At 41.6% G+C, this 25,794-nt stretch overlaps 1 protein-coding gene and 2 long non-coding RNA genes across 34 annotated transcripts in view; 2 read left to right on the top strand and 1 right to left on the bottom strand.

Moving 5' to 3' along the window:
• The window catches only part of MICAL2 (microtubule associated monooxygenase, calponin and LIM domain containing 2), a 237,285-nt gene that overhangs the window by 206,507 nt on the left and 4,984 nt on the right, over window positions 1-25,794 (top strand). For 16 of the 32 annotated variants that reach the window (XM_081543143.1, XM_081543130.1, XM_081543115.1 and 13 more), the window contains 3 exons: window positions 1,703-1,796; window positions 19,512-19,614; window positions 24,091-24,164. In XM_081543143.1, the coding sequence (XP_081399269.1) occupies window positions 1,703-1,796; window positions 19,512-19,614; window positions 24,091-24,164 (271 nt within the window). Of the gene's footprint in view, window positions 1-1,702; window positions 1,797-19,511; window positions 19,615-24,090; window positions 24,165-25,003; window positions 25,047-25,794 lie in introns of all 32 variants that reach the window. The other 16 variants (XM_081543144.1, XM_081543137.1, XM_081543131.1 and 13 more) reach the window with 3 other exon arrangements.
• On the bottom strand, window positions 218-6,124 carry LOC145526751 (uncharacterized). The gene is made up of 3 exons (XR_014069149.1): window positions 5,952-6,124; window positions 1,571-1,780; window positions 218-467 (listed from the first exon to the last, which is right to left on the bottom strand). It is a non-coding gene; the product is annotated as an uncharacterized LOC145526751 (long non-coding RNA).
• LOC145526750 (uncharacterized) lies at window positions 6,203-7,622 on the top strand. The gene is made up of 2 exons (XR_014069148.1): window positions 6,203-6,274; window positions 6,918-7,622. It is a non-coding gene; the product is annotated as an uncharacterized LOC145526750 (long non-coding RNA).

Raw genomic sequence — 25,794 nt, 5'->3', positions numbered from 1 at the left:
TTATGGAAAAACCCCAACAGGTTTTTTTGCCAACCTGATATTTCTACTCCAGACAGTAGACAGTGATAACAGAAGAATCACAGTAGCCTTTTGAATCCTAATCTGCTAGCATCCATACCCGCCCTGTATAATCTTTGAGATTTTCATTCTTAGTTTCTAAAGAATGACCACTCTATCAATCAGCTTGAGCTGCCATGATGACATACCACAGAGTGGGTAGCTTAAACCACAGAAATTTATTCTTTCACAGCTCTGGAGGCTGGGTGTCCAAGATCAAGGTGTCTCCAGTGTTGGTTTCCGGTGAGGACTCTCTTCCTGGCTTGCAGACAGCTGCCTTCTTGCTGTGTCTTCACATGGCCTTTTTGTGTGTGTGCATTCAGAGCAAGAGAAAGAAAGAATTCTGGTATCTTTTCCTCTGCATGTAAGGACACCAGTCCTGTTGGATTAGGGCCCACTGCTATCATCATCTTTAAAAAAGAGACAGAGAGGAAGAAAGCATAAAATTACAAGTAGTTTTAGTTAGAATTTCCATCTATTTCAGATTTTATGTTTGGGATTTAAACTCTCTCAGCTAAGACAAGAAGCCAGGTGGCTGTTGGGTCCCTGCCCCCACCCTTGCTGGGCCTCTTCACAGGTTGGAGGTGCCTCAGCAATTGTAACTTGACTCCAGGGGAGACTTAGAACAGGTAGAGTTGAGGAGAAAGAGGAGTGAGACAGAGCTAGGAGAAAGTAGGGAAGGAAGAACACACAGGTTATACCTGCCCAAACAGCTACCACTTCCTTGAAGGTGCCTGGTGCAAAGTCTGTTCTGCCAAGAGATGTGTCTTGTGGCAGCATGTAATTAAAAGCAGAGAAAACTGATGGGGATGAACAAAATGTATATAGAAAAGGGATTTTTTTTCCCCCCTCAATTTTCCTTCCTAATATACAGAAGAGAGAAATAGCTAGTGGGGAAACTAAATGTGTAAATACAAAGCCCATCATGACCCCAAGCCTTGATAGGTGCCTACAGTAGTCTAAGGAGAATATGCCTTAATGAAATAAACATCTCTGTCTTGTGTTAGTAAACTGCTAGTAACAAGCCACAGTACACTTCTGCAGACAGCAAAAAGCCCCATGGTGCAATGAAATAATAGGTTGCCAATTTGTAGCTCAGGACAGGGGCAGGGCAGACTGAGAGAGGAACACCCAGCCCCAGGAGTTGGCTCCCATCTCCTGTTCCAATGTCTTGGGAGGTATCTGCTGGTTCTTCTTGGGAAAATGGAATGTGAGCATGCTCTGTGCTTGTCCCCAGAGATCCTGTCCAACTCTGAATATGGCCACTAGCTCCAGCAGCTGTGCCATGACCATGGTTAGAGACCAAGGCTCCGAGGAGTCCAGGAGCCATAAGGGCTGCCCACCCAGGCCAGCAGCCTCTGCCTGACAGCATGTCTGTGTGATTGGCCTGGTCAAAAGGGACTGTCTCCTTGGGGGCAGATTGAGCTTACACACAGACTCCTTGCTTTATGTTTTCATATTAAAGAAGGGAAATATCAAATTACAGTTGTTTGGGGAATTCAGAGATTCTTACCCAGTTAACGGAAGAGCTGGCAACACAAGAGAAAGGGCTTCTTCCTCTTGGAAAGTAGGTGGCAGAACTGGCCCCCTTGTATGACTCTGCATGTTGCAAGAACCTGCATGACACACAGTCCTGGTATTACAGGCCATCCAGAGGCAGTTGGAGGAGGTGGAGGAGCGGCAGAGGGCTTCTGAGATCCAGGGCGTGAGGTTGGAGAAGGCGCTGAGAGGAGAAGCAGGTAAGCATCACTGTGGGCCGATCCAGTGCAGTGGGCTCAGGCCTGTGACTATGGTCTGAGAATAGTGTTGGTCTAACCATCCAGGCAAAGCAATGAGGCCTTGTCACCCGCTGCGGAACTGTCAACACTGACCTGGGTGCTCAATCTGCAGCTGCTTCCCACTTGCAAATTCAAACTGGTCATCCAGTTTGAAATTCCCAGGACATTGGTTGGCCTGTGGGCCTTGGGTTTCTGGTCTGTCCAGTCTCTCTGCTGCTATGTTCTTGCAATTCAGAGGTTAAGAGAAATTCAGGAGAAATAATTGAGTGTTTCAAGCAATGTTGGTAGAGATTCAAAGCTGGACTTGGAGTCAAAGTCCTGATTTCTCCCTTTACCACCTGTTTCTCCCTTTATCACCTATAAGGCCTTGGGTCACTCATGTTCTAAACCTTTATGAACTTTCGTTTTCTGCTATAAAATGTGGATAATAGTGGTTTCCTATCTTACAGTGCTAAGATAAACATTAAAGAAGAAATTATATATATATATGTATAGTACTGTGTTAGTCATTCAGTTATGTTCAACTCTTTGCAGCCCCATGGACTGTAGCCCGCCAAGCTCCTCTGTCCGTGGAATCCTCCAGGCAAGAATACTGGAGTGGGTTGCCATTCCCTTCTCCAGGGTATCTTCCCCAATCAACACATTGCCTGGCACAAGGGAAAGCAATAAATGATATCTATTCTACTGATAGCTTCAGATTCTTAGATGCAAAGAGAATTCATCTGGTGAAGGCTTGCCTTACATTAGACATGGAGACAATGTTTCTATAACGAGAAACACGTTTTCTGATCTTGAAAATGTGTGGTCCATTGAGGGACACAGACACATAAATAAATGAACCATAGTACAGGGGGATGAGGGTTGTGATGGGAACAAGTGTTAGGGTAGAATGAGGACAGAATCATGGGGTTCCTAACTGACCTCAATGGGGGTGGGGCAGGGAGGGGAGGTCAGTCAGGCTAATCACCTGGAAGGGATGATCTGTTAAGACAAGAACCAGAAGAGGAACAGGAGGTAACCAGGGAGATGAGGAGACTCTTCTGGCAGAGGGAACAGCACTTGCAAAGGCCAAACGTGAAATGCCGTAATGAGTGAGGAGCCAGCAGAGGGTTTTGGGGGAGGGATAAAACTGGAAGAAATCTATGTGTTTTTGGAAACCATCCAGCAGTGTGTGGCTAATCAATTGGAGTTAGTGGAGGGCATCGTCTCTTTGTTATTTAATTGAATTTTATTACAAATGTTGTGTTAGTTTCAGGTATACAACAAAGTGATTCAGTTACATACACACACACATATATATGTATGAAAGTATTTGTAGCTCAGTCGTGTCCAACTCTTTGCGACCTTACAGACAGTAGACCGCCAGGCTCCTCTGTCCATGGGATTCTCCAGGCAAGAATACTGGAGTGGGTTGCCATTCCCTTCTCCAGGGGATCTTCCTGACCCAGGGATCGAATCCATGTCTCTTATGTCTTCTGCATTGGCAGATGGGTTCTTTACCATCTGAGCCACCAGAGAAGCCCCCATTTATATGTGTACACGCATCCATACACTTGGAGGCATTGTCTCTTTAATTTTCTGATGTGATATCTTTAGCCTTCTGTAGCTTGAATATAAAGCATAAAGAAGCAGATACTGAAAAAACATATATTTCTGTGTGCAGTTGTGTAAACGGTATAGAGAAAGGTTAGGACTTCAATTCTGTTAAAAAGTCAGCAGAGACAGACTCAGATTTTGTGAGACCTGAAATTGGGGGCTACTCCCAGAGCCTTACAAAGGCCCATTCACTTGAGAGGTCCTGTGATTTCAACTTCAGTAGCTGCATGGTTAGTGTGTCTCTGGAGATGTCAGGATCTGACTTACTTTACCCCTCTGTGCCTCAGTCTCTGTGTTTACAAAGTGGGAGTGACAATTGTACCTGTTGCTCAGATTTATGTTGAGGACCAGTCAAAAAAATGTATATGGAAGCCCTGAGACAGTGCCTGGCATGAGAGAGATGGTTAATAAATATTTGTTCCTTTTCTTACAAATATTTGTTTCTTTCTTACTCTGTGCCTTTCCTTACAATGAGAACCCAAATCCACCCATTGGAAGTAGGGTTCTTGACAAAAATGATAACTGTTTGTCACTACTTGGAGTGAGGGTCACAGCCTGCCTCTACAGCTGTTGTCAGGACTTTCGATACAATGAAATGTTTGGTCATATTCCCAATCAAGAAGGCTTGGCACTTGTCTTCGGGAATCTGCTGACTTCAGTGAGAGACTTAGAAATGAAAAGGATAAACCAGCAAAACTAGGACATGTTTTGGTTTGCTGGAGAGGCAGTATGGCATGGTGGGGTAGGTAAAATCATAAGCATCAAAGAGCCCCGTGTTCAAATTCTGTTCCACTGCATTTAGGCTGTGTGGTTTTAGGAGAATCACTTAACCTCTCTGGCCTCAGGTTCCTTGCAGTAAAAAAATGGGGTTAATAATCCTCACATTACTAGATCATTTTGAGAATTAAGGGCATTGGTGGGCCAAGAGTCTCCCAAGAGTACCCACCACATTGTAGGCATTCATTAATGGCTACCTGGTATTACTTTGTGAAATATTATTAAATATCCTGCACTTTTAAAAGAATTGAGTCTCTGATCATTATTGCTTGAAATTTAAAGTCTAGAAACCACATTTTTAAAGCTCCTGAAAAATCTACGTCACTGTAAAGAAAGGCTCTTTTGAGTTATCAGCTAAAGAAACTTGGCCAGCTTACGGTGTTTTCAAAGGTAGTATTTCCCCTGCCAGAAGATGGATTCTGTTCATTCCCTTTATATCCTTGGTAATTTAATTTCCCTGTTAAGGTTATGGGCCTTTTTCTCCTTGATTGTCCTTGTGTGGGTGACAGATGCAGATCAACAAGGGGCAGGAGGCTGAAAGAGTCAAGTCACAGCGGCCCCAGAGGAAACCGAGCAGAAGATGTGCGAACCAGGCATCGAAATTAATACACTCTAACTTGTAATAACATTTGTGCAATAATAATATTCCTGTGCAGTTTAATATTCCACTCAGCCCCTTTAAGAGATTGCCCTGGTGCTTAATGAATGACCGATGCTTATTAGGTTAAGTTGTATTTGAGCTGGCCTGGGCTGCTCTGGTTCAAGTGATTGAATGGGAATTATTTAATAGGTATTATTAGGATAATTAGAAAATAATCACAGTTAGACAATAATATTGAGCTATAAAGGTTGTGAATAACCAAATTTAGAGACAGGCCTGAAAACATGAGTTGTCTGCGACAGTTATGCAAGTCTCCTCCGATAGTGATGTGCGCCAGCCTGAAAGGGTCTTTTGTTCCTAGGAGTTATTCATTAGGCGGGCATTGAATTAGAGGAACATGCGGGGGTGCAGGACAGAGGGCAATGATGGCTGATGAGCAAAATGAGCCTTTGATGAGCTTCTAATTGTCGTGACAACAATTCCTGCTTTCTCTTTTTCCAACAGTCAGAAATAAGCTCTCCCACCCCCAGGAAGGGTTTTTCCCCATTTTGTCAAGGCAAGAGAAACAAAGAAAAACAAAAATCCACCCCAGATAGCAAGTCATTATGTTCTGTAAGGTGTGTGTGTGAGTGTGTGTGTGTGTGTGTGTGTGTGTGTGAGATGTCTTTGACAGAGGGAATGGATTGTCCTGATGGTTCTAGCTGCCCAGAGTAAAGGACCACAATATGCAATGCCCTGAGCCTAACTCTCTATGAGGAGGTCAAGTTGAGCTTTGCAGCTGCTTAGACTCTTCTTGGGAGAAGGCAATGGCACCCCACTCCAGTACTCTTGCCTGGAAAATCCCACGGATGGAGAAGCCTGGTAGGCTACAGTCCATGGGGTCGCTAAGAGTCGGACACGACTGAGCGACTTCACTTTCACTTTTCCCTTTCATGGACTGGAGAAGGAAATGGCAACCCACTCCAGTACTCTTGCCTGGAGAATCCCAGGGACGGCGGAGCCTGGTGGGCTGCCGTCTATGGGGTCGCACAGAGTCGGACACGACTGAAGCAACTTAGCAGCAGCAGCAGCAGCAGGCTGTCTGAGGTTGCCAGAAGGTGGCAGCAGGAGCATACATGACAACAAGAGAAATTGCAATGAACCTTAGGCCGGAAGAGGGAAGTAGTTTGGTTTCCACTCTGTGGTCTCTATCATGATTGCCACTGAGGAACAGAAGGAATAATAATTTCTTGGATAATGAAACAGCAAGGTGTCCTGAAAAGAACACAGATAGTAGAGTCAGACACTCCTGATTTTGAATCTTGATGCCATTCATGGCAAAGATTCTGAAGCTGGTAGCTAAGCAACCAAGGAATTTGGATGGGTTTGCCACACTCTATGTGCTGAAAGTAAACAGTGAGATTCAGCGCATCAGAGCAAGGGAGTTTTTACTCACAGCACAGCAAATGGCAAGAGCAGAAGCATGGTATGAGTTGCCCTGTATCTAAGTGCTGAGGTGTGGTCTGATAGACCCAGATGGCAGCTGTGCACACAGTGCTGTGTACCACAGCAGAGGAACTCAGCAGCATCTATAGCAAGCAGTCAACAAGCCAGCCCCTTTCCCAGGAAGCAAGTAATCTACTTGACTGGTTGCAGGAGTGGCTCAGGATCATAGGATGGTTAGTCCTTGCTGTTTCACACACTCAGCAAAGACATGCAGGAATGCTCAAGGTTTATGGCAGACTGCCTCTCTCAACAAATGGCAATAATCCATTTATTATGTAGTCACCTCTATTTCCAGCCTCAGTAGCTACCTAGTCGACCAGTGGCCTTATTACGGAGATGGACCCAGTGAGGGTCAGACTAAGGTTCTCTTCCTGAAGAAGCCTTGTGTCCTCTCTCCATTGTATGAATCCTGGGGCCATTGAGTTATGTGCTTCAGAGTTATGTGCTCTAGACAATTGCTTTACACAAAAAAATTGCCCATGACAGCAGTAAGAAATATGTTTTATATCACAAGTTATTAATAGTACATATAAATATATAATTGAATGCAATGTTTCAAGAGATAATTTTAAACTTTACTACTTATAAAAGACCAATATTTTTTATTCTTTCTCATTTTCTAGTGCTTGTTATGACCCATAAAATTAATTTTGCATCCCTCAGTTTTACAAAACACCATTACAGTGATTTTACCTGAAAAAAAAATTTTAAATTAAATACCCAAGTGACTGCCTCCCCCAAGAATACAGAATGCAGTTCCTAAAACGTACGGAGCAGCAGAATGGTGGAATATATACTATAAAGCCCATTAACTACAACAAGACACTTTTGAAGATGTTGCTAGACTTTTAAGTGAGAGAAGTCTCTCAGGGCCAAGAAAGAGAGGGAAAAGAAGAAACATCTGCTAAAACCTATGTGTTCCAGGAAGGAAGCAAACACAGAAACAGAAATTCAGGGTTGCCTCGAGTCTAACAAAAAGTAGGGGAGCTAACCTTGGGACTCCCATGGTAAGCCAGGTCTCTAGAACTCGAAGACCAATTGTAGATTCTGTATCAGAGAGACCATGCTTCAGGTTAGGCTCTCAGGATTCAGACAGATTAAATTCAGTAAACTATAAGCTTATAATAGTAATTTTTAAAATCACCCAAAACACAAAGAAGTGAGCCACTCAGAATGAGATTCAAGCCAAATCGACAAACAAAAGTCTAGCAAATATGCTTTAAGCAGAAAAAAAAAGATAAAACTAAGAGGCTGATCTGAAATATTCAAGAAGAAATGGTGAATGCAAAAAATAATAAACATGTAAGTAAAACATTGTCAATATAAAATAGGATGGGTTTTGTTTTTTTTTTCAAAGATAGAACTAAAATACTGGACTAATGGACAGAAGTTGGGAGTTGAATGATTAGAAGTAAAGCATTCCAGGGTCCTTATGCTGTTTAAAAGGAAACTAAACTATTTATTAAGTTTAGCCTTTGTTAGGATATTTAAGAATTGAAGAATTGATGCTTTTGAACTGTGATGTTGGAGAAGACTCTTGAGTCCCTTGGGCAGCAAGGAGATCCAACCAGTCCCTCCTAAAGGAGATCAGTCCTGAATAGTCATTGGAAGGACTGATGCTGAAGCTGAAACTCCAATACTTTGGCCACCTGATGAGAAGAACTGACTCATTGGAAAAGACCCTGATGCTGGGAAAGATTGAAGGTGGGAGGAGAAGGGGACGAGAGAGGATGAGATGGTTGGATGGCATCACCGACTCAGTGGACATGAGTTTGGGTGAACTGCGGGAGTTGGTGATGGACAGGGAAGCCTGGCGTGCTGCAGTCCATGGGGTCACAAAGAGTTGGACACGACTGAGCGACTGAACTGAACTGAGCTGAAGATATTTAAAAATGCCTATTTAGATTTTAACTGTAATTATGGAAAGAATAGGAAAAAACATATAACTTCAAATACTAGGGGAAACAGAGGGAGAAGAAATAAGAAAAAATAATCAACCAAACCAAATCCCCAATTCAATTCTGAACAGAAATTTTAAAGCATTTTTAAAAAGATAAAAAGCACAAAGATGATAGAAAGCAAGTTTAAATATCTCAATAATTATAGTGAAAGTTAATGATCAAAACAATAGCCATTTATATGCTATTTAGTAGACACGTATAAAGCATAAATAAGCGAAAGGTTTAAAGTAAAAAAAAAAATGGCAAGTATATATATACTAGCTAAATAAGACTAATAAAGCTAGGGTAAATGGATCAAACTCATGTCTCTTACATCTCCTGTATTGGCAGGCAGGTTCTTTACCACTAGTGCCTCCTGGGAAGCCCAGATAATTAGCTTTTAGTAACAAAACTATGATTATCAATAAACAGGGTCACTACATAATTTTAAAATGATCAACTCACCAAGAAGATTATGACAGTTTAAAATGTTGAGCCTATAGCAGCCTCAAAATAAATAAAACAAAAAAATGACAAAACTTCAGGGAGAAATTTCTATTATCATGGCAGGAGGTTTTACTGTATCTCTCCATTAATGAGAGTCAAACAGACAAAACATTACTATAAGTTTGAACATTGCAGTTAATAACTTTAATAAAGAAAGAAAGTGAAGTCACTCAATCGTGTCTGACTCTTTGTTACCCCATGGAGTGTAGCCCACCAGGCTCCTCCATCCATGGAATTTTCTAGGCAAGAGTACTGGAGTGGGTTGCCATTTCCAATGGACATGTATAAAACCCTGCACCCCCAAATTAGAGGATGTGTGTTCTTTTCAAGTTTACATGATGATTTATAAAAATTGACCATGTTGGTTCATAAAGTAAATCTCAGAGAATCTATATTACACAGGCCACATTCTATAGTACAATGTAACTAACTTAGAAATCAGTAACCAAAGGGTATTTTTTAAAAACATGCATTTGGAAAGTAAAAATATACATTTTTCCTGGGCCAAAAAAATAAAAAAGGTATCTTAAAAAATACTTTGAAATTTAAAATATAGTAAATATGAAAAGGAAAACAATAGATCAAAACTCATGGGATGCAGTGAAAATGGTTCTTAGAGGTATCGCCTTAAATACTTTTATTAGAAAATAAGAAAGGCTTAAATCAATGAGCTAAGTGTCCAACTTCACTTAGAAAATGAAGAACAAAGTAAACCTAAAGAAAGAAGATAATAAATATATGAGCAAATGTAAATGAAATAGAGAATAAAGATAAAATAGGGTCAAATAAGCCACATGTTTGTTCATTGAAAAAGTTAAAAGACTAAAGGCAGTCCTCTTAAATTGATTTTTAAAAATAAAAGAGAGGAAGTAAATAATGAGTGAAAGAGGCAGACATAACCGTAGATATAGCAAAGATTCGAAAAGAAAAGAGAATATAATGAACATTTAATTCAATTCATTTTAAAATTTGATAATCTAAGGGTGACTTACACAATCCTTATATTAACAAATTAAAGAGAAAACCATATGATTTTTCAATAGAAGAAGAAAATATAATTTGACAAAGTTTAACATTTATTTAGGATAAAAACTTTTAGCAAAAAACTTTTAATTTTGCCTTCTTGAAGCTTAAAATTTTTTTTATTATATAAGTTTCAGTGTCAGTTCAATTCAGTCGCTCAGTCATGTCTGACTCTTTGTGACCCCATGGACTGCAGCATGCCAGGCCTCCCTGTCCATCACCAATTTCCGGAGTCCACCCAAACCCATGTCCATTGAGTCGGTGATGCCATCCAACCATCTCATCTTCTGTTGTCCCCTTCTCCTTTTGCCCTCAATCTTTCCCAGCATCAGGGTCTTTTCCAATGAGTCAGCTCTTCGCATCAGATGGCCAAAGTACTGGAGTTTCAGCTTCAACATCAGTCCTTCCAATGAACACCCAGGACTGATCTCCTTTAGGATGGACTGGTTAGATCTCCTTGCAGTCCAAGGGACTCTCAAGAGTCTTCTCCAACACCACAGTTCAAAAGCATCAATTCTTTGGTGCTCAGCTTTCCTTGTAGTCCAACTCTCACATCCATACATGACCACTGGAAAAACCATAGCCTTGACTAGACGGACCTTTGTTGACAAAGTAATGTAAAGTTTCAGTGTACAGTGTGACAATTTGATGTCTGTATACGCTAGAGAGTGGTCACCTCCACAAATCTAGTTACCATCTATCATCATACAGTTGACCCCCTTTTACCCATTTCATCCGCCCCCTACTCCTTCCTTTCAGGTAATCACTGCTCTGATCTCTGTATCTATCACTTTGTTTTTGTTTTATTTTATTTGTTCATTTTTGTTTTTTAGGTTCCACATATGAATGAAATCCTATGGTATTTATTTTTCCCTGTGTGACTCCTCTGAGCATAATACCTTCAAGGTCCATTCATGTTGTCAAATGACAGGATTTCAGTGTTTTTTAATGGCTAATATTTTGTATATATTCATTGTTTTAATCCATTCATCTGTTAGTGGACACAGGTTGTTTCCACATCTTGCTATTGTAAATAATGCTACAATGAACATAGGGCTTCATATATCTTTTCAAATTGGTGTTTTTGTGTTCTTAGAAGTGAAACTGCTGAGTCAGAACTTTCTGAATTTGAAACATATCTTCCAAAACCCTATAGCAAACAGCATTGTTTAATGGTAAAATATTAGAAGCATTTCTTTTAAAATCAGTAATAGAAGAGGATGCTTGCCATCACCTCTTCTATTCAATATTGCACGGGAGACCTAGCCAGTACAGTAAGGATAAAATGGCACAAGGTTTGGAAAGGAAAAAACAAATTTTTGTCATTTCCAGATGATAGAATTAACCACATAGAAATCCAAAAAAATGTACAGATAATTTTTTTAAATAATAAGAGTCTATATCATGTGATTGGAAATAAGATCAAAATAGAAAAATCAATTGCATTTCCATATCTCATCATTGGTTTCTAGAAAATGAAATAACAAAGAAGATATCACTTACATTAGCATAAAAACACAATGTGCCTAGGAATAAATCTAAGAAAAAATATGCACATCCTTTATGGAGCCAATTTTAATACTTCACTGAAAGCCATCAACACACCCAAATATAATCTCACATATATGAAAACTTGGTATAAGCCAGCAGTAGCATTGCAATTCACAGGAAATAAGTGATTCTGGGACAACTGGCTTTCCATACGGGAAAAAAATGAAGTTGAACCTTATCTTAAACCATATAATCAATGTCATAAAAATTAAAGACTTTAATTTGAAATGTTAAGAATCTCTTAGACCTCAAGTTGGTAGTCTATAGACATCACAAAGGAAAGGAAAAAATAAGCCACTAATTTGGAAAATAAATTTGCAACAAATATAACTAGAAAAGAAAAGCTACTAATTTGGAAAATGTATTTGTAACAAACATAACAAATATTCAGTATTCCAGAATATGTAAAGAACTCTTACAAATCAATAAGAGATAGATACACAACTCCATATAAAAAGAGGCAAATGATATAAATATATATTTCACAAAAGAATAGTAGTAATTTTAGTCACTCAGTTGTGTCCAACTCTTTGTGACCCCTCCGACTATAGCCTGCCAGGGTCCTCTGTCCATGGGATTCTCCAGCAAGGATACTGAAGTGGGTTGCTCTTCCCTTCTCCAGAGGATCTTTCCAATCCAGGGATCGAACCCAGGTCTCCTGCATTGCAGGCAGATTCTTTACCGTCTGAGCCACCAGGGAAGTCCTAGGTGTCACAGAAGAATACTCATTAGTAATTAGGAAAATGCAAAATTATACTACAGTGTGAACTAAGCTATTAAATTTTCAAAAACATAAAATCTGATAATACTAAGTATTTGACAAGGGTGAGGAACAAAGGGAGCTTTTATTCAATGTTAGTGGGAGTATAAACAGCCACAAATCTTTGGAAAACAATTTAACTTAATGCTGAAAAGCTGAACATTTGCATACCTACTACTCAAGAATTTCATTCCTAATTATATATTCCAGAGAAACTCATACCCACATTAACCAGAAGATATATACAACAATGTTCACGGTAGCATCATCCACAGTAGCAAACTACTATCAACAACCTAGTATCCATTAACAGAAAAATGGATAAATTGTAGTACAGTTAACTGTGGCACATAGAACTGAATATTATAAATACAGTGAAAATGAGCAGCATAGAGGCATTTTAGAAACATATAGAAAGAATTTAAAATAAGTAAGTTGTATAAGGCTACATGTATTATGATATCACTTCAGTAAAATTCAAAAGCAAGAAAAACTTCATTTATGGTGACTAGATATGTAGCTAAAAGCAAAACAAAAGCAAAAAGCTGTTTAATAAAGGAAGGGCTAGAATTTATGGTTTTCAGCTGCAGTCCTTGACTCCCAGAATGGAATCATGACCTATTTTCCAGTATCCAGTTTTTGTCAAGACTGAATCAGACCAGACCCCCAGTGTAGCATTCTGGATTACCACCATCATTGTAAGGAGCTGTGGGAAGTCAAGTACCCAGGGTGCTGGTTACAGGAGGCCTGGCTAGAGATGAAATGAAATAGGCCCATGGCTGTGCACAGGAGCTAAGAGCTGGCCAGAGGCCAGAGAGCCAGAGGCAGGGACTGAAACCCACCATCTGAGGGAGATGCTTGCCCACTGCTACCAAGGATTCTGGCTGTGATTACTCTAATGCGCTTTCATGCTCCGGATCATCACTGAGGATGTCAAGGGCATTGACAGAATTGCCGGAAAAACCAAAGAACTTCTCGTAGATTCTAAGGAGGTGGGAAATCACATCTAAACACTTAGACAGTTATGAATCAGAAAGCAATACAAGACCCAACTTGGAAAAACCACACACCAATACACAGAGGAGCATTCAGCATTATTGACAAAAGGAAATGGTTAAAAAGCCATGACTTTGAAGAATAGATTGTTCATTTAGTCTGTTATTCCCCACTGAGAAAAAAGTTCTGGACGTTAAATGCCAGTCCCTCTATTGTGAGCAGGGACTAAATGCTGTCAGGCTAGGTGATTTAAACTCAATTGTGTATATGTTTGTGTGTGTGTGTGTTGGGGGGGAGTATTGAATTTCAGTAGGGAGTGACAAAATTTGCTTTGTTTTTTGGAGAGCTCACTAGAGACAAGATGGTCAATTTACATGACCCCATTAGTAAAAAGTTGTTTTATGTTGAGTTTTGATAACTTTAATCTGCCTAACAAGAGGATCCTTGCATAACATGCTCTGGAGAAAGCATGTTATGAGGGCACAGGAACAAAGCAAGAACCAGTCCATGGTGACCACAGCAGGGGTGGCAGTGAGGGTGAGCTAACTGGGCTATTCTCTTCACAGCCAGAGGCTGCTCGCCTTCAGGTTGCGCCATGCTAGCAGCATCCTGGTTCCCAGATGCAGGAGTCACATCCCTGTCCTGGAAGGGTTTGCAGTTCACCAGCAGCCATGAGACCAGCTGGAGGTGTGGCTGAGCTCACAGACTGTGTAGGCACAGTCTCTAGGCTTCCTCCCAAGCAAGTGTTGATGATCCAGCCATATGATCTTTCTGTGTACATGGAGACAAAAATATATATATTATTATTTAAGTCCTTTTATTAATCTCAAGAGAAGTTACCTGATAAAGTTTAGCCATAGGTAATCAAGTCAGGGATTACACTCTAGCTGAGTTTTAGAGATATACAGCAAATAGTCCACACACAAACATAGAACTAGATGCTGGAAGAAGCAACAGCACGGTAGTAATAACAGCACCATTTACTGAATGTTTATTATGTACCAAGCACCATGGTCAACATTTTACATGCATCTTGTCATTTCATCCCCATAACCAACTGATGAGACAGAGACTATGATCACTACATTTTTCTCTTTTTTTTTTTTGGCTGCATAAGCAACATGTGGGCTCTTAGTTCCCCAATCTTAGATCAGGCCCATGACCCCTGCAATGGCAGTCTTAACCACTGGACTGCCAGGGAAGTCCCCACCCCCATTTTTCAAGGGAGGAGACTGAGGCAGAAAGAGGTGAGGTTACTTGACCAAGGTCACACATTGTAAGTGGGAGAGACAGGTCTGATCATCTCAAAGCCCACTCCCTCTGCCTCTTCACTCTACTACATCAACAGCGAGGAGCAATGCTCTTCGAGACTTCATTAGGACCTACAGGGAAGCTCTCTGGTGGGTAGCAGTGAGGTGATGGAAATCTCAATGCATTGTTTGGGTTGAGAGCAAGGCAAGCCTGGGCTAGGCACCATCTGCCTGCACCCAGCGCTTTGGGAAAGCAGATTCCCTAGAAATCTGCACTTGATTCCATGTTCAAAGATCCTCAAAAGTAATTTTGACTACTGAGGAAAGGAAGAGTCTAAAAATAAACTGTAGGCTATAAAATTGCAAATTATTCCACTCAAGAAATTAAATTGATTGGTTCAGTTCAATCTGTGTTTTTTGAATACAGCATCAATAGAAATCAATGAGGCTGCACAACTCTCAGAGGGACCACATTTTAGAAAGACACAGAAGAAAGACTGAAGAAGGGACATGGAATGCAGGATAAAAATCTGGCTTGAACCTGTAGATAGAGCGTAGCAAAGAGGCTGAATCTGAAAAACAACAACAAAAAATACTCTCAAACAGCAGAACAGTGCTGTTTCTTTTGGATTGAGAACAAGGCAAGGATAGCCCCAGAGCTGAGACAGATGGTTTAATGTTACATGATTGGGCAGAGGCAAGGTTTTCTACTCTCAGCTTTTCTGTTTTCTTAGTCAAGGAAAATGGCCCTCAATCTAGAAATGTGAAGCAAATATCTAGGTGAGGAAATTACACCTGGATAGGTGAGAAAAATGGGAGAGTAAGGAATTCAGGTTTCTCAGCCGCGGTGAAAGGTGATGTGTTCACAACAGAGTATGTCTTTGATGTGACCTTACTCAATCAGAATTTGCTTATTGACCGAATTAACCCCCCGGTGTTGAAATAACTTGCAGAAATAACCTCAATCTTTGAAAACTCAGGAAAAATTCCAGAACCAAATGACTAGAAATGGGTATATTTTCTAGTTTTATATGAGAAAGAAACATGAGTTTTGATCTTTGTCAAAATTCTAGAAAGGATTATTAAAGAGACTGTGGATACTGAGACAGAAATTTAGGAACCACTGGTGTTTACTTAGACACTGTGGAAAACAAATGTTATTTCCTCTTCTTAGTGGTGTTTTGAGATTTGTCATGCCAATGGACACAGCAGGCTTTGTGAAGCTTGATTTTGGAAAATTGTTTTGTTATTAATATTAAAGTTTTTTTATAAGATCCTAGTGGACAAGGTATGGAAATGGGGGCTGGATGATACTAGTTGGGTGCCATTCATTTAAAATTTGTAGAACAGTCTTGCCCAAAGGGTAAGAAAGGTCCCTAAGGGGCTAGACGGCTCTGTTCTTGGTCCAGTTCCATCTGATGTTTCATTTTTCAATATCACATGAAGGTACAAGATGCCCTATTTACCAATTCACAGAAATCCCAAACTAGGAGAAATGTGTCAGGTGAATAAAATATCCCAAAGATTTCCACTTAATGGAACAAAATAAGATGATATTTAACAAGGCACAAGTCAGTCTTGAATTAGGTTTAGAAGAAGATCAATTGCACAAGTTGAACATGAAGTCCTCAGACTTCACCACTCCTGGTGGGGGAAGACAAGATTCAATTGCAAGTTAGGAAGAGACTTCACCACTGCTGAAAGGACACCTGCAATTCCAGGGCACAAGGTGAAGATGTAAGCGTGTCTCTCCGTTCTGGGCTCTTGATATTTTGATTCTGGACTCTCCTTAAGATGTGTTCTGGGAAATGAGAAGGCAAATAGAGGTGGGCAGCTCTTTTATGATAAAATGATAGATGACCTAGAGGTACTAAGTCTGAAATAAGAAAACTACAGTGGATCATGAGATCAGTCTTCAAATATCTGAATGTCTTTCATGTAAAATACAGAGTTATGTGTTCTCTATTTGCCTCCAGAGGGCAAAACTGGACTCAGTGGCAAATAGCCAACCCACTGATGAGCAATAGAAGTTTCCAGTACTTCAGTACTTCCAGTACTTGAGAGTACACAGCTCTGCGGTGGGCTTCTTGGACAGCAGAGCATTCCACCATCCATGGAGAATTACTGTAGAGGCTGGAGCGGAGGGTGGGAAAGGAAATTCCTTTGTGCCTCCATGGCTGGGAGAAATGACTCCTAAGTGATCTTCCATCATGTACATTACATGAGTTGAATAATGGCCATTACTATTTATTGAGTTTATACTTCGTGACAGGGCTGGGTTAAGGTCTCTGAATGCACAATCCCATTGTATCTTTAAACAGATGAGGAGACTGAGGCTCAGGGAGGCTGTTAAGAACTCAAGCCCCCACAGTGACAGGTCAAAGAATGGAAGTTTGATCCTAAGTCTGAGTTTAAAGTATATGTTTTTAACATCTATGTCATATATATGATCTGCAGTCTATAAATTTCATTCTTCCATTCAGCAACCAATGCCCTGGAATGCCTTGTTCTTCACCTCCTCCTGCCCCTGGAAAACTCCCACTCATCCACTTAGGCTGAGCTCACCTGCGGTCTCCTCTCTGAGGTTTCCCCCACTTCCTCCACGTAAGATGAATCACTTCCCTGCTGTGTCACATGGCAGGGGGCACAGTGTATCCTGTTTGGGTGTGTGGTGTTGGTTTCCCCACTGGATTGCAAGGTCCCAGTTTCCTGGACAGCTGGAGCCAGTGCTTATTCATCCCTGTCCCTCAGCACCACCAACAATGCTCAGAAGATGTTGGTACTCAACGGGTTTATAAGTTCTTTCATTCATTCATTCATTCAAGAAACCTAAGAAAGAATAACACTTATTTCTCTTTCCCTTTTAATCCTTCCTGCACCAAACTCTAGGTATCATTCTCCTGCTCAACCACCTTTAGTGTCCCTTTGGATCTATAGCATAAAGTGCAAAGGCCTTAGCATGGCATTCAGGGGCCTCTGTGATGAGATGGTCATATTTGAGGTCTCATTGTCTACTCTCTGTGTCCCCTTAGCCCTCCCTGACCTCTGTCTCCACCATCTTCTATCCTCTTGTCTTTGCTCATATAGTTCCCTCTTATTGAAATGTTCTCTCCCACCCTCAGTGTTTCCTCTCAAAGTGTTATCCTTTCTTCAATACCCCAATTAAAACCTCACCTCCCCTGGGAAGCCTAGCCTCATATCCTGACCAGGAAAACCCTCCCTTCCATGTGTTCCCAGAGTCCTTTTTTTGTTGTGGCGACAGTTTTCTGATATTCTATTTTATTCTAGCTTTTTGGTCTATCTGATCCAAAAGATTATCTAACGATACCCTTTTCAGCAGGTACTTGCCTTACTATCTCCAAAATTCTGATGATAAGTAGCATTATCTAGCACTGTATCCCCAGTACCTAAGGCAATACCTGACTCCTATTCTGTAAACAGGTGTTTTTGAATGAATGAATGAATTCATCAGAAGTCAAGTTCTGCATTGTAACACCAATTTGTACAATAACTAAATATATAATTTGGGACATTGCACATCAATCACTCTGGACCCCAGTTTCCATATCAGTAAAAGAGTGATCAAGGAGACAGACAGAAAGAGAAGTCATTTCTATGGATGAAGGAGAAGGAAATGGCAACCCACTCCAGTACTCTTGCCTGGAAAATCCTATGGACAGAGGAGCCTGGTAGGCTGCAGTCCATGGGGTCGCTAAGAGTCGGACACGACTGAGTGACTTCACTTTCACTTTGTAATGTGCAAGGCAATGTGCTAGGGGCTTTATTTACAGGCCTGTGAGAGGAAGGGAGGGAGGAATAAGGAGGGGAGAGGGGTATACAAGCAGTGAAGAGTATGAGCTTAGGAAAAGGCTCTCCTGAACTCAAGTCCTGGCTCTGCCACTTACTAACTGTGAGCTTGAGTAAGTTATTCTAATCTTTCAAACTTCTGTTTCTTCAGCCATCAAGTGGTGATAATAAGGGAACCTACTGGTGAGTTTGTTGTGAGGATTCAATGAGGTATTGCATATAAGGTACTTAGCCCATTGGCTGGCATGTAACCCTGCATTATAAACAGCAGCTCTTTATTATTATTCTATTACCTGTGTGCCTTCTTGTTTAGTTTATCCAATGAAGAAGCAGAGGTTCTGAGAGATTAAACAACTTTCCCAAGGTCACACACATCTTCTGACTGCGCTGTTTTCCTCTCTACTTTTGGGACAGAGGATGAGATGGTTGGATGGCATCACTGACTCAATGGATGAGTTTGAGCAAACTCCAGGTGATAGTGAAGGACAGAGAAGCATGGCATGCTGCAGTTCATAGGGTCGCAAAGAGTCAGACACAACTTAGCAACTGAACAACGAACAACAATAATGGGACCTACCAAGTTAAATCCTTGGAGAATGGCCATGAGCTTTGCAACACAGCTTATATTCCCATTTCAGGGTGAAATACTAGAAAGCCAACGATGTTACTACTTCTCAAACATTCCCAAATTTTAACATTTTATTATCTAAACATTTAGCATCTAACACTGAATATCTAAAAGCAATGTGAATTTTATCATGGTAATTCTTCTGTTTAATAAAGGAATAAAGGTCATAATCTAAGTTATAAGCGTGTATGGATAAAACTTTTTCCCTATGAGACTCAAAGCTAATAACTTTTCCCCTCTAATCATTTGGCTTTTCTTTGTGCAAAAAAACCAAAATGCCAATTACCACTCTTCTATAACCAAATGGTATGTGAACTTTCCTGCCCCATGAAAGGAGCCACAGCCCACCTGGGGACTCAGTAGGCATTCGATTCAGAAGAAGAGGAGATAGTAACCAGCAGGGTTATTAGGGCTTTCTTTGGTGGTGGATATGATATACAAATCTATAGAAATTTTATGGAAGACACTCAAATATTCAGAGGAGGGTCATTAGTGTGGCAGGCCATTGTCAAGGGTATATGACCCTTCGAACTGAAGTATTCATGCCCTAAATGTCCAAGAGGACCACCCCCAGAGCATGAGCAGGTGTGTTTTACTTGTTATGCCCATGACCTTGAGGCTTCAACAGGCCATCGGGGGGCTGCCACCTGCAGAGCCCTTTTTGCTACAAACATGGCCCCCTAAAGTAGCTTCAAAGCGGTTTGATCATGGGAAGAGAAATGCCAATCTAACCCATTTGCCACTGATTTCTTAAGCAGATTCAGGCACACAGGATGAAGCACAGCTTTTGCAGGAATGGCTTAAGCTGGTTCTGGAGAAGAATAAATTAATGCGATATGAGTCAGAGCTCCTGATCATGTAAGTAAGGCAACACGGATATCAGTGAGGCCTAAAAGCAAGCAGGGAAAGGGGGGTGGCAGTGGGGTGGCCCGCCCTCCTCGGTTGAAGTCCCAGGATTTTTCTCCTTGTGCATACAGAATTGTGATTGAGACAAATTGGTATTTGAGGTCTTGCATATCATGCTGGCATTAGTACAGAGAATCTTCAGTTGTCTGTTCTCTGATGTGGAGTCCTACGGCTAAAATGATTTCAGGTAATAGGTCTGGAGCTGGAGGGCATGTGGATAGGCACTTGCAGTCCATTCCTGCCCCCCAGGGCAGGGGGGACCCACCTGCAGTCACACATCTGCGATGGGGAAGCATATGTCTGGCCTCTGAGTGTGAACGATGGGAAGGGCTTGCTGAGATCTGCCTGACCACTCCTTGTGGCTTTAATGGATTGAAGGTGGAGATCTGTCTGGCTGTCCTCTGGATAAGAGGCTGCAGTCTGGGTGGGAGATCAGAAAGCAGAGATGGATCTCACTGCACTCTGAGAAAGTTGAAAGTCACTTTACCTGTCACCATCCTGGAGGGAAAGAAAGTAACATTTAATATAAACTGACTAAGCACCACAGGTTGAACTGGGTGCTTTCACTTATGCTGACTCATTTCATTTTCACCCAACCCTGAGAAATAATTTTGGGAATCTTAAAGAGGTCTAATAAATTCTATTCCTCTTCTCTGCCTGGATTCTGAATTGGGTAAGAAATAAGACTACTGGGTCAACAGATGGAACATTAAACTAAAGCATTTATTACTGATCATGGCTAGCTTGGCTAAATATGAGAGTCCAAGAAAGCTTGCTAACTATGTTCATTTCCTAGGGCTGGACTAACATGTTACCACAAACAGTGTGGCTTACAATAATAGGTATTCTCTCACAGTTCTGGAAGACTGAAATCGAGGTGTTAGGGGGGCCAGGCTCTGGGGGAGAATCCTCCTTCCCTCTTTGGCTCAGCAGGCTCCAGGCATCCCTTGGCTTGTGGTTGCATCACTCCAGACTCTGCCTCTATCTTCACGTGGTCTTTTCTCTGTGTCTGTGTGTGTGTCTGCTCTTCTGTCTCTTGTAGGAATACTTGCCACTCAGTTTAGAGTCCATCAGAATAATCCAGAATATTTTCATCTCAAGGTTCTTAACTTTCCATCCTCAAAGACTCTTTTCCAAATAAGGTCACATTCAAAGATTCTAGGGGTTAGGATCGCTTGGGGGTTCACCATGGAACCAAACTTCAGAATTAGACACACTTACCTACCTAGTCACAAAATGTAGTGAATCACTTGCTTCTTAGGGGTAAGGCTTTTACCCGAGACCAGGGGGTCTCACCTGGGCGCAATTTCCATCTCTCTGTCTCCTCCTTCCAGGGATATTTGGCAATATCTGAAAACACTTTTGTCTAAGACAACTGAGAGGTGCTACTGAAATCTAGTGAGGAGAGGTCAAATGTGCTACCGAACATTCCACAGGCAGCCCCACTTCCTTCACCATCACCGAATTACCCAGCCCCAAATGTCAGTAGTGTCAAGGTTGAGAAATCTTGCCCTAGACCACTAGCAAGGCTCAGAGTAACAGAACACTTCTTTTTTTTAAGGTTGCAGTTTTTTTTTTCTTCCAGTTTTATTGAGATGTGATTGACATACAACACTGTGTAAGTTTAAAGTATATAGTGTAATGATTTGACTTACATATATCATGAAATGATCATCATAGTAAGTTTAGAGAACATCCAGCATCTCATGCAAAAATACCGATACAAAATGAAAGCAATAGAAACTTTTTTTTTTTCCTGATAGAACTCTTAGGATTTACTCTCTTAACCATTTTCTTATTTAACATACAGCTAGTTGTTTTGAGCAACTTGAATTTAGTAGTGAGTGGGATATTCAGTAGGCAGGTAGGTATATAGGCTGAGACATGGATGGGGAGGTACAATTTCTGGAATCTATTCCTTATCAAAAGAATTTAGAATCAGTAGCTGTCAGAGTAGAGAGAATTCCCTAGAGCAGTTGATTTTAAACATTGTTGACAGTGAACCAGAGTATATTTTACACTGGCTCATTACATATGTACGTATAAATATGCATATTTATACACAATGTGTATCCAGAGAACACATGTTTGCTGCTGGCAGGCTGATCCCAGGTGAGAAAGGGTGTGAGCTGAGTTTCCCTGTTCTTCCCAAATTTACCACTCCTGGGGTGAGAGTGAGTCTAAGAGTGAAAGTGGAAAGAAGAAGCCAGGACTTATACTCATCAAGGTCCACTGACATGGAAGGAAATGCCAGGAGTGGGGAAGCCGGGCTCATCTGTAATTATTTTTTCTATTACTATTACTATTTTTTATATTGATGCACATGCTGAGATTCAACAGAGTAATTTGTCCACACCCACCTGACCACAAAGCCCTTTTTACACAACCATACCATCTGCCTTTGGGCTAGATTTAAATTATAAAATTCATTCAACAAACATCTATTAAGCATATTCTCTGCGCCAGGAACTGCGCTAGGTACTGTGGAAGTAAAGATGAATCAGGCCCCAGTCCCTGCCTTCAAGGGTCTCATGGTTCCAGGGGAGACAGACACGCAAGCACACAGCATGAGAGAAGTAAGAAAACATAGCAGTTGCTCTGTGAAGACTTGTAGGAGGAATATTCAGTGCACAGGCCCTACCTGCAAAGGTCAGGGGATGGTGACTGCTCGGTGACTGGGGCTTCCCTTACTGGTACGCTGTCAGAGGGAATGTTCTCCTCCAAAAGAGGCCAAGGAGGAGAACTTGGAGTGTGAGCTAGACAGAGCTCTGGTAGAGGACAGCTTCTTGTTTGGAGAAAGGCCTGATTGAACAAGGAGAAATGTCTTAGACTGGTGTGTGATTTTGAGTCCCTTGGGAAAGCAGGTGCCGGGACAGAATTAGAAACACAAGAGATAGAACAGAAGGAAGGAAAAAGGGAGCGGGAATGAGAGCGAAATCTTCAGACCCCCCTGCAATCCTGACACCTGTGAAAGGAGAGGGGAGGGGAGGAGGACTGGCAGGAGGAGCTTCAGACTGCAGCACAGCCCTGAGAAAATCTGAGTCAGGCCAAAGGGAGCACCAGCTAAGGCTGCCCATCCAAGGAGCCCAAAGTGGGGCAGAAATGGCCGAGCTCCATCACCACCGCTGTGCTCGGGGACAGTGTGGTTTCAGCACGACATTGCAGTGGATTCTGCCGCAGCTGTCAGCTCACTACACGCTACACTCCTTCCACAAAGTCCTTTCTTAAAGGAAGGTCTGAGTGGTACATTTCTATTGGGAGCTAGAGTAGGTCAATGGAAGTTCAGTGTCAATAACAAAAGGCAGAGTATTGAACAAAGTGTGGACCTTGGCCCAAGTAATAGTAGAAGCAATAAAAAACAACAGGGTGTAGTAAAGTGACCCAGGGCTGTAGCAGATATGCACATAGCCTGCAGCTGGGGCTGGAAGAGAAGCCCCAGGGACCTAGTGTCAGTCCTCACCCTTTTCAGTGTCTCTGTAGCGATGGACAGCCTTGAGCCCTCTCTTCTCTCCTAAAACTTGCCTCTCTTGGTTTCTGTGATGCTGTATATCCTTCCTACCTTCTGCTTGCTTCTTCCCTGCTTCTACCTCTTTTGATTGGCTTCTAAATGTAGGCATTCCCATTCTCCTGTCTTCAAACTTTTTTTTCCTCTATTGTCTTCCTTTTAGGGCTCATGTGACTTCACCTTTCACCTCTGACCCCTACCGTATTCGTTTGTGGTCCTCATTCCTCCTGAGAACTCCAGGGCTGCATTCCCAGAGGTTGGAGGAACCTCCACATTACCACATGGCCCAGCATGTGGGAAGCTGACACAAGTTCTGTAATATACACAGCGTATCGCCAGGCATTGAAAGGTCGTGAAGTTCCATCTGACCTTCGCTGAAAGCTGACTTCCCTTCTTGACTTTGCTGGTGGACACATTGAGTACCCAGCACTCTAGCTTGACTCCTCCAAAGCATCACTGATTCTTCTTTCACCATCGCCTACAAACAGATGGGTGGTTGTCTGAGTACTGTTGCCTCCACTGACAAAATGCCTTACTCCTGTTTCCTCCTTGTTTTCTTGCTTACCACAGTCAAAGATTTGAGAGTTGTTAGAGGTGATGCTTGAAGTCACGTAGTCCCTAAAAGAGAGGAGTTTTAGATTGTCATTGCTTCTACTGTTCTAGTCATTTCTTCACGATCCAATTCCAGTGTGGCCTTCCAGAAGTTTACTGGGATCACATCACAACCTTCAGCTGCTCCCCATCATCTACTGAGTTCAATGTATCTCAGCAGCAGTACTGGCAAAACTTTCAGTTTAGAGACGTTCCAAGACCCCAGTCTTAATAAGGAAAAAGAATACAGTCGCTATGGTCAATGGGTTTATTAGTCAATATTTCTACACAGGTCTTCAGAATTTACAAAGTGAACATTTTCTCATTCCCAGGGCCCATGAACTAGAACTAGAAGATCATCAAAGCAGACTAGAGCAGAAATTAAGAGAGAAAATGCTCCAGGAAGGTGAGTACGGTGATGTGTTTCGGGCCTTTGTTAAAGACGTTTTTCCTACGCAGACACTTGACCAGAACATGCTGCACATTATAGAGCAGAGTGCTCTTCCCGTCTGGTGCCACCAGCCTGGGAGCCAGAGGGGGCACAAAGCCAGCTTCTTCTGCCCCCACTAGAGCACAGCAAGTCCCTCTTAGCTTTGCTCACTAGGGCTGGGAGAGCAGCATGTTGCTCCATCCCAGCCCATGTGCTAATAGGAATAAAATCATTCATTCACACCTTCATTCACTTATCCGTCCATTCATTTAACAAATATTTGTTGAGAATTTAGAGTGGCCCTGGCAGATGGAGAAGAGCAGCCCTGCCCTGTCACCTCCCTGGGGAGACTGACACTCAGACCGGTGATAGTAACACAGTGAGATGAGGGCCATGATGCACCTGCTTCCACAGTGAGAGGAAGGCCGGTTTGGTTCTACCAGGCACTGGGGATGGTGAAGGAAGTATCTTTCCCACCACAACTGGGCCAGGGCATCACATGTGAGAAAATTATTTCCACCATGAAGGAGGGGGAGTTGGAATAAACTGATACCATATACTGACTTATTGGCTCCAACCCAAGAGGCATATTCATTCTGTTTTGTGTCTGTGTGTTTATGGGGGCCAGATCCATGCATGGCTTTCCTACATTGAGACCAAAGTCTAAAAGAGCAAATTAAATCTTTTTCTGTATACGTCATGGACCATTTATTGCACCTACCTATGGGGTTACCTGCTACAGAACAAGCACCTAGTAAATATGAGATGTTATCATCATGATCATTCTCAGGTATGTTACTTACTCCATTTTACAGATTGGAAAACTGAGTCTCTGAGAACTTAAAAAGCATGCTTAAGGTAAATGATGGGGCTATGACTTGGGAACAGATTATAGACTCAGGATCTCCTGTTCTTTCTCACATAGTAGTGTTTGTAGATTGTCTATTTAGAGCAATAGAAAACTATTTTTAACAAAATCCTTAAAGAACTGCTCTGTACAGAACAGATAAAAGTGGTGGTAATATGAAGCAAAAGTGTTAGTCACTTAGTCATGTCCGACTCTTTATGACCTCATGGACTGTAGCCTGCCAGGCTCCTCTGTCCGTGGAATTCTCCAGGCAACAATACTGGAGTGGATAGCCATTCCCTTCTCCAGGGGATCTTCCCAACTCAGTTTACTGGGGGATCAAACCTGGGTCAAACCTGGGTCTCCTACACTGCAGGCAGATTCTTTATCAAAATCCTTATAGAACTGCTCTGTACAGAACTGATAAGAGTGGTATACATCATCTTTTAATTGTCAGAAGGGGCTCGGATGTTTCCACCAGTGACAAACCAAAACTGAGATTGAAATTTTGAATTTCTCTGTGTTGATAATCAAATAAGGGGCAGGAATACTGAAGTATACCTAAATTAACAAACCACAGTATTTATACATGTCAAAAATTTTTTAATTTGCTCTGGTTCAGGGTGGTAAAATACACCACCAAAGACTCATGAGCCACTTTTGAATCTTTTTAAAAAAATTCTTACTGAACAGTGATGGTTATACATTTTCTCAGTCTTCTGAGGTATACCAAAAAAATGTAGTTTCTTCATTTTGCCT

The sequence above is a fragment of the Giraffa tippelskirchi genome, chromosome 11, assembly GCF_054371585.1.
Source record: "Giraffa tippelskirchi isolate mGirTip1 chromosome 11, T2T-mGirTip1v1.2.pri, whole genome shotgun sequence".
Classification (NCBI taxonomy): domain Eukaryota; kingdom Metazoa; phylum Chordata; class Mammalia; order Artiodactyla; family Giraffidae; genus Giraffa; species Giraffa tippelskirchi.
The sequence above is the reverse complement of the archived record's forward strand: the minus strand, read 5'-3'. Positions and strand labels throughout refer to the sequence as shown.